The following is a 13,539-nucleotide window of genomic DNA, read 5'->3' as shown; positions in this document are numbered from 1 at the left end:
TGTATAGTATGCATGATTAAAGCGTATTATACATACCCTGTATAACGTAGAATGCAACATAGCTAAGAATTTTGAAGAAATTGTTACTCAAACAATTCAAATGGAGGATTCAAGGAGCACTTGACATGGCTTGGGTTTTTGAGACAAGCAATGCACCTCTCTCTCTCTCTCTCTCTCTCTCTCTCTCTCTCTCTCACACACACACACACACACACACACACACACCCCTTCAACCCCGAAGGACAAGAAGAGGACCCATTCCTTTATCCTTTGGACCCATGAAGGGCTTGGTAGGTGGTACACATTGCTGTAGGCTTTGCTTGTATATGCATGTGGTACACTTTTCCACCTTTTTATGTTGTGCGCTAGGCACAATGCCACCCTTCTATTCGTGTGTGTGTGTGTGTGTTTGGGTCATATTTCTTTGCAGTGCATGTTAAAAAGAGAGAAAAATTGCATTCAGTATCTGTACACACTATCTGCATTCTCTCCATTCTCTGTGTGTGTGTGTGTGTGTATATATATATATATATATATATATATACACATACATATATATATACACACACACACACACACACACACACACACACACATATATGTGTGTGTGTGTGTGTGTGTGTGTGTGTGTGTGTGTGTGTTTGTGTTTATTAGCTTCATGACAATATAGGCAAGAGGAATAGTTTTGTTTCTTGATAGATATCCTAAAAAATAGATGCATGTCTCAACTGGTATTGAGTTCTCGGTAAGCTTCTTTCCGAGGGGATCACTTTTGATGTTGGAAACTTGAGTAAATATACTTATCGACTCAAGAGATGCCTCTCGCTATGCACATTGTCCATGAGGTCAGTTTGTATGAGTATCAATAAAAAGAGTAGAGACAACCATAAGAGAGATGCTATCTTCCCCTTATAAAGAGTGCTCATTGCACTCAAGAAAGATAGTATACCCTTCTCTCAAGGAGAGTTGCTAGTGTAGCAAACAAGTTTCTATGGGTTTCTCCACTGAGCTCCCCTTACTTGAAAAACAAATCCAGTTTTGCTAAAAGGAAACGTTTCAAAATGACAGTGAATCGTGATGGTTCAAGGCTAGCTAGGACTGCAATCATTTCCCAATGGAGTAGAGGAAGAGGTACAAAAGACATTCCTTCATATTGGGATATTGGGGGACATGGTAGACATTGTACCAATTTTGACAAGACCTGATTTTTTTAGTGGTGAAAATAAAAAATTAGAGTTGCTTGCCTAGATATCTACTAGTGTGTGAAACATAAAAGCTAATTAACCTTCGGGTTGTAAAGCTAGGTTAACAATGGCTTAAATTAGCAAAATCATCATTCTAATTAGGTATATGGTAACAAGGGTAGATTTGTAAAACCTTGTGTACAAGCACATTCATCAATAATTTCAAGTTAGTTTTAATCCCTCATAGCCAATGTTCAGGGAAAAGTGTGGGCCTTAGCTTAACCTAGAGCTAGTTGAATAATCAAAACAGTCGGTGTGGAGAACGCGAAAATCCGCTTGAAAAATTCAAGAAAGTAGAGTTAAATTGTAAAAAATGCCTATTGTTTAATTGAATCTTTTCCTCTTTGAATCTACTCTAAAGGGGATTTTGTACATTTGTGAAATTGTTTTTTTCCCGGCAATGGGCCTATTGAAACTTTCTCCTTTTGAGAAGTTTCTATTTAGGGTCGAGGCTCTAGAGGCCCAAACTTCAAGCCTCTAATGTCACATGAAATGTGCCTCTTGTTTATATACACACACACATCCCCATGTAGAATTGGGTTGGGACTTGGGATGCAATCTATTTGAGAATCCTCACTTGGTGTGTGTGTATTTTGGGTTTGGGGGGGGGGTTGGAGGCATTCTAAAATCCACAAGAGGCCCTTTTTGTTTCTTACATACAAAAGGTGGCACCATATTGTTGAGTTATGTGTAGCATGCACGAACTACGTGGCATGGATACAATGATAGCTACAATGAATTGTTTGAAGAGGATATTCTATAGTGTGTGTGTGTGTTAGAGAGAGAGAGAGAGAGAGAGAGAGAGAGAGAGTACCCAATTGTACTAGTGATGCTTTACAAGATGAGAGAGAATAAAGAACGTACTTGTCTAGGCAAAAGGAGGCATCTAGTGCAAGCAAAACATGGGGTGTAGGGGGACCTGTGGACACATCGCTTGAACCCTATAAAAGGAGGGGGGCCGGATATATCCACACCAAATGCGGACCTATAACAGAACCAGTTCACAGTTCATCACATTAGTTATGGAGATTCCCCTATAAGATACCTCCACTGTCCACACCACACCCCTAGACAATCCACGCTGCACCGCCCTCTCCTGCACCCAGCTGCTGCGCTTGCCTACATCTGCACCACAGGCGGCCTCGCAAGGTCTCCAAGCTCGCCCCTAATTAGGCCCAAATTATCTCTTGCTCCAGCCCTTAGGGCCTTTCATCGAGAGAGTTAAGGCAGCGCTACCTCTGCTTGCTGAGTGAGAGAGAGAGAGAGAGAGAGAGAGAGAGAGAGAGAGAGAGAGAGAGAGCTCCATCTGCCTTGTTGCCTGCTTTGCGACCTCTTACATGTAAAATCAATGAGCTTCTTCCCTTGCATAGCGAGTTCCCTCTGCCAAAATGGGACGCAGACCCATTTGTCGAATATGTAGGCCGCCCTGTATCAGTATCAACCTTATCCTGAGATCTCATAATTATAAGCGTTATAGGTTCCAACAATATTGTGCTTATAATATTATCATGCTATAATTAGGGTTACTACTCAAAAGATAGGCACACAAGCTCCCTTTCTCTGCATGGTTTTTCTGAGTTACCCATTTTTCGCGAAAGCTTTTGGGCTTCAAATGACCAATATATGCAGCTTGAATGGTATTCAGAGAGCTGATCATGAATAGCTCAGAAGACGAAGAGGTCTGAGTCTCAAAGAGAGCTGGAATTAGGGTATACGTGAGAAACCACACACACACAGACTAGAGAGAGAGAGAGAGAGCTGCTATGGACTATAACAGTAAGGCAGCTGGGGCCGGCTTTCCCGTGATAAGCTACTTGCTGCAGCAAACGCTTCGTCAGCTGTGCATGGAGTCGGATTGGATATATGCCGTCTTCTGGAGGATCCTGCCTCGCAACTACCCGCCTCCTAAGTACGTACTACTGTGCAGGTTAACCCGCTTTTGTTTTTTCTTACTAAATACTGATCCACACCATTTCCTTCGTTACTAATTAGCATGCACTTTCGCCCTTACTTCTGTATTAAATATCTTCCTTAGTAATATCACGATCTGAGCGTTCTTTCTTTCTTCCTTCAATAGCTCGTGCTCTCTTCTTCTATATCAAATATCCCATCTCTTCCTACCCCTTGAAATTGTTCAAATTTGAGCTGTTTGAAGTGCTACTGCCATTAAAGCTGTTTTTGCTTGTTTAATTCCCTAGAAGGGTAAAAGCGTATAATGGTGCAATGCATGGAAACATGTTTCATAGCATGTGTCCATGGACACCAGCTATATAAACACCACTACATGATTTTACCAAGAAAGCCTCCACAATAATGTGGGGTGCTGTATCTTTTGTACATACTCTACAGATTTAAAACTGTGCCATTTTTTGTTATATACATTTCCTTAAATAATTATGAGCTACAAGTATTGTTTGACATGAGGGTTCACCTCAATTAAATATTCATCTCTTGGATAGACCATATTTCCATAAACATGGTTAGGTAGCTACATCATGTTCTTGAGACTGCATAGTTTGCAATATATCCAACTAATTATGGTAATACATAAAAAAGACATAGAACCCAATTAGTAACACATCGTATGCTGAGTACGGTTTCTGACTAATTTATTTATTGGGCACAGATGGGATTCAGAAAGCAGCTTTTTTGATCGATCGAAAGGCAACAAGAGAAATTGGTAAGGCCAAGAACATTACATCCACTAACAAAAAGAAATTCTTATTGTAACAATTTAGAATATTATTTATAGTGTGATATTGATTGTATGTGTTTGAAAGAAACCCTTCTTCCCTTATATCTGATCTGCATATGTGGGTGTGGGTGTTGAAAGAGAGGAAGACAACAATGAGAGAAGAGTTTTGTGATAAACCCAAAACTTCCAATGGAACTATACACCCAACCTCTCATGTACATTAAATGGATCATGTTTTGATTTCTAGATGATTATACACAAAGAAATTATCATAATTTTATGGTTAAGTACCAAAATATTATGATTTAATGGAATCATCAATATGTGGTTGCAGGATTCTTGTTTGGGAAGACGGCTATTGTGATTTCGTTTCATGTGCCAAGTCAAATGCAACTAGTGAGCCAAATTCTTCTAGCTCAAGCCAAACTTCTACCTCTAGTGGCTATTTCGATAATTACTACATTGGAGATAGCATACACTACATGCAGCCAGAGCTCTTCTTCAAAATGTCCCACGAGGTTTACAACTTTGGAGAAGGGTAATCTTTTTCCTAACATGTTTTCTTCAGAAGTAGCAAAATAGAGCCTATGGCATGGTATTTTACTGAAATAGCTTAAGATGTGATCTCTTCTAATATAGAATTCCTCAATATGGTCAGACTTGCATATATGTAGAATACAATTCTTATTATATCACAAAACTCAACACCATCTAAAGGACTTGATTTATGTATTTCTATTTGAAAGATTTTATATTAACTAGCCAAGGGATTTATACCCCATCATACTCCATATAACTACAATCATTGAAAAAGTTATTGAATACTGAGTATAAACAAACTCCCTAGCTTTATATGATAGCTCTACAGATAATATCTAATATTTTTATACTTTTTATGGTTAATCAACATGCATCCGTACTTAGAATTTCTTGAATCCTTACAATTTTGGATACAATGCATCAAATTTTGATGGTTAACAATACACATATACATCTGAGTAGACACCAATTCCAATAACTAATATAATATGTGTTGTGTATTGTATGTATTTTGTAAAGGTCCTCTCTATGCTAGAGATTGTACATACTCTCGCACGTGCACCATGCATGTATACTATGTGAATTAAGCAAAAGGGGCTTTTCATATATATTATATATTTTTAAAATTATAGTAATAGATCTATAAAATTGATTTTTTATCTCAAGATAGATTGTAGGTTTGTTTTAAAAAAAGATAATTTTACTACTTCATTGCATTCAAGTAAACAAATTTTTTTCAATACCATTGGAGCATGATACAAATAATCTCATATACATTACACCCCTAGAGTATAAGACATTGAACATGCGTATCATATATTGAGTTTGATGAATATATCACCACCCTAAGGAATACACTACTACAAAAAACCATGTAAATTGCATGCAATAGAAGCTATTTCAAATCTTTCTTGTCATGATCTTTTTGTTGACATCTTTCCTCATAGGTCTACTAGGTTTCTTTGAAAATATTCAAGCCCCTCCTTGAAATACTTATGGTAGTCTACCTTAAGTTGTTGAATCAATTTACTCTCTTATTCAGCTCTAGTCATGGTACACTATTAGGAGTACTTCATGATCATATCTCTAAGTAGCTTTTGTAGGGACAACTACTTGCAAGTATGTTCCATAAATATTTCACAAGCATCCAATCAGCATTACCGAGATATATAGACTCTTTTTAAATGGTACCTTGCAAGGTAAAAATTTTCCTAGCTATTTGTACTGTCATGCTATCACCACGTCATGTTTGTGGGTGGATCTCCTTAGGGAATGTTTTGGATACATAAAGTCTAAGCCAGTTCAAGTGAACGGTGTTTCTTAATATGCATGTTTCTTTGAATTTGACTACGTACAGCAAAGGAACACATCTAGGTATGTATGCAGTTGTGTTGCCTGCCTATATATTTTGAATGATTAATACCTAATTCACAATATTTTTTATACATGTATGAGTACTTTTGTTGATGGGGCCAATACCCTCTACACTATTGGTGCTCCGCATTTATGGTAGAGATAGAGAGTGTATGGAGTGATGCTTCCATTAGGAAGGCCTCTAGAGGGTCTATAATGCATTCCATGGGGCTTCACACATTCTTGAGGCTTCTGTATAGTTCATTACATGAAAACCTTGTGCTACATGCATTCAAGCGGGATACTTATAAAGTCTCTTACTCCATAAGATACAAAAGGATAGATCTTTTGGCTCCTACAGGCATAGGTTGCAGGGATTTCATTAATGTGATCACAAACATGTGAACATGTTAATAACATTTACTGATCACATTTCAAAACACGTGATCATCTTAAATATTCACATGACTTCCTCTTAATTTATTATACAAGTCATCCAATTCGCTAAGCTCTCGAGAATTTTTTCATGTCTTAATGGACTCAATTTAGATTTACACAGTTTCCTAGTAAGCTCGTAAAAAAAAACACATACCTTGGTGGGGTTTTAGTGGGTTGCCATGTCACCACTTATCGGCTTTTTGGTGATCAGGTTAACTGTGATTATGTGAATGTGATCATAAACATTGTAATTACAAGACATTTCACGTGATCACGTGAATATCAAATCCTTGATAGGTTGTGCTTGAGGCTTATTGTACATTTCTTTCTGAGTAAATAGAACTCTTCTGCTCACAATTGTATGACAAACAAATAAAATCAAAATAATATCTTACTTCTTAGTTTTCCTCAATATAATACACCCCTTTTCTTTCTTTTTGGGGTTGCACATTACCCCTAATTAATCCTAGTTCAGAAATTGCTTCGGAAGCTAAGATTGCATTGACCCCAAAAACTTATCAATCTATATATTCTTGAAGATTTTGAGTGTAAAAGTTGAAGGCAATAGAAAAATTATTGCTTCTCTTCCAATCAACATAAGCCTAGCATATTTTTTATGTGAGTTTTTGACTACGTCTTGTTTTGTCTCCACTTTATTGATAGATCTAGACAAAAAGATCACAAATATAAATCCTTGTATCTAGTTACCATGCCATGCAACACCAACTCTGTAGCAATTTCATGGTTATATTGTGTAGCTAGTTATTTGTTCTATGTAGTATGGAAGATAATAAGGTCAATAGAGGGACCTTTAAGCATAGACTTCTTGCCATTGTTGGTATATCATATAAGTTTCTGTTTCCTCTTCGTAGAAAAAAGGATGTTATTATAATAAGACAACATCAATTTTAAAATGTAATAGTTTGAAAATTATTTCTTGTAGTTGGGGCTTCCACTATTAGAAAACCCTCTACATCACGTGTGTTCAAGCATCATTTAAGTAACCTCTTTTCACATACACACTTTCATCAATCAAACGATCCCTTTTCTTTACTTGAAAGTGATTTTAAAACTCCTTCTTTTGATGTAAATCTGCAATTTTTTTTGAAATAAAAAACCTCTCTTGATGAGCTCACGTGCTACAATTATACATTTTAAGGTGGTCCCTCTGTCCCTCTATGTCTCTCTCTTTCTCACCTTTGCAACTAAGAATATTGACCCTAGCATGAGACCTTTGAAACACTACCTAGTTCAAAAATGTAATTAAGCTTTATTTCAAGCACTGAGAATGGTTTTAGAGCTCTTTATGCTTCATGGATAGAACATATATGCCAAAATTTGTACAAAATTATTTGGATGAATTTATATTTCTTTTGTTTGGATTGCATGTGGATTCCTTGGTATTTTTTAGATGAATTCTTTGGGACAAAAATGTACAATTTTAGTATTCTAAAGAAGTTTTGCTAAAACTAGGACTAAAAGATAACCATAGCTATCAATTTTTATGCATGTATGGAGGCCTTGAATCTCCTTCTTGTGTCACCATGAGGCTTGTCTAGAATATTCTAGAGGAGGAATTATAACTTCTAGCCATAATGTTTTCAATTATCTTACCTCTAATGTACTGTGTATAAGGAACTTGGCTCACGTACAGACTTGGTGCGGCACATTGTCTTATACCATAAACTAAATTACTATAAAATTGTTAAGCATTGATCAAGTATAATCTGAATGCCCTAAGTTAAAGCCAATGCAAAACACATTATATCCATTTGACTTTTGTAGGATTAAGATATATGCTTTCCAACTTAAAGGCATTCATGAAGAGCTGGTAGGATTTTCTTAGATCTAACCTCTTTGGTTTAAGATGCCATAGAAGTATTCATTATCACCTATTTAAGTAAAGATGCTACCTTGTGCTAGTTGTATATTAAAAGTTGGGGTTGAAATACATGTAGGTTGATTGGAAAAGTTGCAGCTGATAATAGTCACAAGTGGATGTATAAGGAACCTTCCGAGGGAGATGCCCTTGATTATCCGTCTTCATGGGCCCAAGGTTCTCTAGACTCTGTAAGTTCTCCATATAGTTGCCTTGTTTACTCAAATTATTGCTAATCTCATGGATTTTCTTTGAGGGGTCACAACAGTCAATGCTCTCTTATTCTGATTGAATATGTCAATTAACAGTTGAATGTATCACATCATTCATGGCTTCTGATTTATAGTAGCAGCATTGCTCGTTATACCAAATTTTAAGATACATTTTCACACACTGTTAAAAAAAAGTCGTAGTTTACTCTCCATTTTATAAGTAGTTATGAGAAATATGTGATAGTAAATTCTGTTTTGCTCCCAATTTGTGTAGTTTAAAAATGTGTTCTCCACTACATTTGCAAAAAGACTAAACTTTGCCACTCTTTAATGAATCATATCAAGAACCTATATCTCTTATAAAACTAGCCCATATTGGAGACATGAAGCTTATCAATAGAGAGATTACAAAGAGTATTTGGACAAATTATTTTGGGAGATAACCCCTAAAACAAAACTGGCACGACCTACTCAGAAGTATTATAAAATTCAAATTCCATATTGGATTGCTCAAGCTTTGTATTTATGGAACAATATTTAAGGCAATGCCATTGTGTAATCTTGTTGTTTGGTATGTGGCAGTACCCGAGGACATGGGAGGCTCAATTTAGGAGTGGTATCGAGGTGAGTAAGTAATTTTTTTATTGATCATCTGTAGTATTAATCTATTTTTAGGATATTGCAAATGTTTTCATGTAATTTTTTTTAGCAGATACTTCAATAGAATTTTTTTTTTAAAAATCCATGAAGTCACAAGAAAACTTAAAAACATAAAAGTTCATTAATAGTGCCAAAATTATGTGAACCCTCAAAACCTTCACCAAAGACTCACTTTAATTAGGTTTCATTCATCTTTAGAATGAGCCCTCATTAGGGTTTAAATTAGGGTTCATTCATCTTCAAGATGAGCCCTAATTAGGATTTAATTAGGGTTCATTCATCTTCAGATGAAGTTTCTTTACACAGACAATGAACATGATGAACTTTTAGTAGTGGGATGGATATTTCTACATAATTTGTTATAAGACAAACACTATACAAAAATACTAATATTGTACAAAGGAATGTATTCCATCACATGGCATTAAATAAAAGAGTGCACAGTGCTTCATTATGGTTTTGTGTTAATATTTTACCACTATAGTAAGCAATAAGTGTCAATTCAGTTACCATGGATATGTACTCTCAACATATGATGGCTCTTCTTTCTAAAGTCTTTGCCATTTGTTGACCAACCAACATAGCTCACATATTGTCCCGGTTTATAGTGCAAATCTACCCATTAATGATATTTTAATCTCGTTAATTAAGACCTTAATCCTATTCAAGAGTTTTGATAATACCTTAAATTATGACTTAAAAATGTAATTTGTCTCAATAGTTTGACCTTAAAAATAAGTCCAAGAAAAGAAGTGTTCCAATGGCGCCAACTAGATGTTTTTAGTCGAGTTTTACCCTTTTTTTGGATACAATGTTTTCCCCACTATTCTCTCAATGTTTCCTTGAAGTGCCTCCAAGTGATCTTCAAGGATGAACCACCATAGTGAGAATTGTGTCATTAATACCACAATTCAAGACCATATGACATTGGTTTTAAGTAATCTCTCCCTAAAACAAACTTCGCCCAAATTGATTCCTATTAAAAATCTTCTTATTCTAGAAAACATAAAAAGTAAATTGCATGGAAGCAATTAGGCTCTCCTTCTTAATTTCAAATATGGCGTGCTAAAACTAACTTATCTTAGGTGGAACTTCACTTATAAAACCTAAGAGAGCCCTTTACTAAAAATTAGCTCAAATTTTGAAATTTTCTTTTTTGAAGAATCATGGAGAGGAAATGTAATTGCAATTGAAGTTCATGGGTAGGATTTAGCTTCAATGCTATAATTAGCAAGAGATTATATAAAATTAATGATATGTATTGCAAAAAATAGATTTTTTAAATCTTATTGTTTTTTGAGACACTAAGTCGCAATCAAATAATTAAAGTTGCTTTTCAAAAAGCATGCAGAAAGAAAATGTTGGAGTAAGTACTAATAAAGATGGCAAAATGTGATCCACAGACAATTGCAATAGTGGCAGTTAAGGAAGGCGTGATACAATTGGGCTCTTTGAAAAAGGTGGTGCACCTCTATCCCCCTTTCTCTCTCTCTCTCTCACACACACACACACACACACACACACACACACACACACACACACACACAAACACACACACACACACATCCATCAAGAGATCCTCTTCTTTCACATTCTTGAGATAATTGGCTCTTTGAAAAGGTGGTGCACCTTCCTTCCTCCCTCCCTCTCTCTCTCTCTCTCTCTCTCTCTCTCTCTCTCTCTCTCTCTCCAAGAAGATCTTCTTTTTTCACGTTCTTGAGATAATTGCATTGTGACTACTTTTTGTACTTTGGTATAAGCTTTTTAACACAAGTGCTTAGGGTTTCCACCTTTTCATGCTAGGAATTGGAATCTCAAGAGTTATTGACTTTTCATTGACTCACTCATGTCCACATTGTTCACGAGGTCACTTTTATGATACTTTCCACAAAGCTTCCTTTGATGATTCCTTATAATAGCTTGTTATCAAACTTTCACCTTTCAATCCTTTAGGTTCACCTCATCACCTTCCCACCATACTTGCACTTGCATTCCACCTTTATCACATGGCATATGTGACAAAAAGATGTATGTATGCATACATCTCATGTGCGAGTTCTACATAGGTCCATGCATTGAAAGGTACTTGTGGTGATATACCCCTTCCTTGCTCTCATATATTACCCTATCATAACCCACAATGGATCCCTCGGTATACAAAAAGTACAAAGACATGTCATGTGTATAGAATGTTTATGAATCTTCTAGTCTTTCTCACTCCCATCTACAAACATTCTGATTTTCAAGGCTTCTTTTTGCTCTCATGGCAACAGACTTTTGAGGATCTCAATTTTGTGCTATTCCTACAAAGAAAGTTCAACTACTTGCAGAGCATTCCCGGTGTTTTTGCAGTGCATCCAACGCTTACTCAACATGCTGCGTTATCCAAGAAGGCAAACAATTTGACAGCTTCTAGTTGGTCACCGATAGACCATGTAGACCTTGACCCTTTTACTGGCAAAGAGTCATGGTCAATTGATCATAATGAGAAACATAAACTTCAACGAAAATCAACAATCTTGAGCACACCCGGAGAGACAAGCGATTTGGAATTTTATGAAAATGTGGCTCATCATTGTATTTCACAACACCAACTTGAGGACTCCATGCCATCTGATGAGCATAGCATGATTAATACCCATTCCCACATCCCTTGTCAGCTTGATAATTCGTCTAGCTCTGTTATGCAAACTAGCTTACATGCCCTGCTCTCTCGTCTCCCTTCTGTTAGTTGTCGCCGCTCATGAAAAGCACATTATTGTTGTATTCCCTCAAGATCGAGTCTAGGAGAGAAGGAGGCAATGTGAGCCGGTACAAAGCAATGTGCTCTAAGATAGCAAAAGGAGGCAATGTGAAAGACAATAGATGGACCCAAGTCTCACATGGTGACTTACTAAAGGAGGAAAATCAATTGAAGAAAAGAGAGTAGAATCTTTTATGGAGATTATTGGAAAAGAAATATGGTTGTACACATATACTTATGTCTAGCGTGGTCTAAGACAATGTGTATAAGATAATGCTAAGTAATAGAGGATGTTGAGTAACTTTGTTGAGAAAAATAGAAGGAAATATTGTGAGGATAAATATATGCCAAGTCCTATAGCATATAATGCTTATGTGTGGGTGCATGTAATTTAGGACTTTTTATTTTTTGTAGACATGAAAATTACAAGCTCACGTTGTTGCATTCTACTAATCTGATTGCTATATCATATTTTCACATTGTTTATATGTATATGCCAAACACTTCTTAGCAATGGAGCTCAAGGTTTCTATTAATCTGAATGGGGCTGAGCCCATTTCTTTTGAGGCAGAATCTACAAAGATGCTTTTGCAAGTTTGAAAGAAAAGGGAACCAATAATGTTTTCATGGGTTTAATTTTACAACCAAGAATGTTTTCAATATAATGTTCATTGTACCACTTCCTTCTCAGGCAGACCCCCCTTTTATTAAACCGAAATTGCTTGGCGACCTCCTCCTACTAGGAAGGAAACCTTACGCGCCTCACAATGAGCTAATGCGCAGAGAGCTAAGTAGGCTCTAGTTCATGGGTAGAAGAGATGAGGATGGTGCAAGCAATTTGCATGGGGAGTTGATTACAAGCAATTTTATGGAGAGTTCGGGATCTATTGATGGGCCTCATGTACGTCTTCTAGACAGATGCGAGAATTTGTGTCCCTTTTGGCAACTCATCAAGATCTTCTCGACATTATCTATTGCTTCCTTTGTGGCCGGTTGGCGGGCATTCTAGGGTGGGGTCGCAACATTCCTAACTCAATGTCATCCTTTGCTCAACTTTTCTTTCTATTGTGTACTCTCGATAGATGACTCTCATACCAACGAGTATTTTCTCACTTAGGGTGGCTCCCTCGTTAGTCCTTGGTTGTGGTTGTTGATGTGGCAAGGTGGCTTCCTTTTCATCCGTCTCTTGTGTAGCGGATCTTCAATTGCCATGGCTTGGGTTGAGTGGGACTGCTCTTGTAAATTTTTTTTTTATCGATAGCTTCTCCACTCACTATCTATTTTTTAAAGTGAAGCGAGTAAGGATAAATTGATAAGGTAAAAGGGGGAGGCGCAAGCAGTCGAGGCGCAGAAGGGCACATGGATGCAATGCAATCGATAGGCAGGGGATGGAAAATCTCTACCAGTTGAAGTAGCAGATGTGCAGGTGGGGAAGACGTCCAGAGACAGAGGAAGATGCCATGAGTACCACAAGAAGCTTTGGCAAATTCCCACATTCTGGACTTACTTGAACATCATGAGCTTCTGTGAGGGAGGCATGGCATACCTAGGTAGGTAGGATTAGGGGCAGTGGACTACCGGCCCGATGGGGGGGGACCGGCGGTCCCCTGCCCCAATCTTACCTAGCTAGGTATGCGGTGCCTCTCGAGCAGAAGCTCATGATGCTATGCATTCTATGAAAAACACTGAAAAAGACTCTGTTTTCCTACATGAGAAAATTTCTAAATCTTCTTGTGAGTCCTGAAGCGAGAAGAGATTTTTTTTTTTGTGTGTGT

At 37.0% G+C, this 13,539-nt stretch overlaps 1 protein-coding gene across 1 annotated transcript; it reads left to right on the top strand.

Annotated features, from left to right (window-relative positions):
* The first annotated feature begins 2,216 nt into the window (after positions 1-2,216).
* Positions 2,217-12,105, top strand: LOC147447794 (uncharacterized). The gene is made up of 7 exons (XM_086523511.1): positions 2,217-3,153; positions 3,871-3,924; positions 4,274-4,477; positions 8,229-8,340; positions 8,944-8,985; positions 10,425-10,481; positions 11,295-12,105. Exons 1-7 carry the CDS (start codon positions 3,008-3,010, stop codon positions 11,766-11,768), a joined length of 1,089 nt encoding a protein of 362 aa, XP_086379637.1. The 5' UTR covers positions 2,217-3,007; the 3' UTR covers positions 11,769-12,105.
* Positions 12,106-13,539: the final 1,434 nt, after the last annotated feature.

The sequence above is a fragment of the Adiantum capillus-veneris genome, chromosome 11 (assembly GCF_014529385.1).
Source record: "Adiantum capillus-veneris isolate H3 chromosome 11, ASM1452938v2, whole genome shotgun sequence".
Taxonomy (NCBI): domain Eukaryota; kingdom Viridiplantae; phylum Streptophyta; class Polypodiopsida; order Polypodiales; family Pteridaceae; genus Adiantum; species Adiantum capillus-veneris.
The sequence above is the reverse complement of the archived record's forward strand: the minus strand, read 5'-3'. Positions and strand labels throughout refer to the sequence as shown.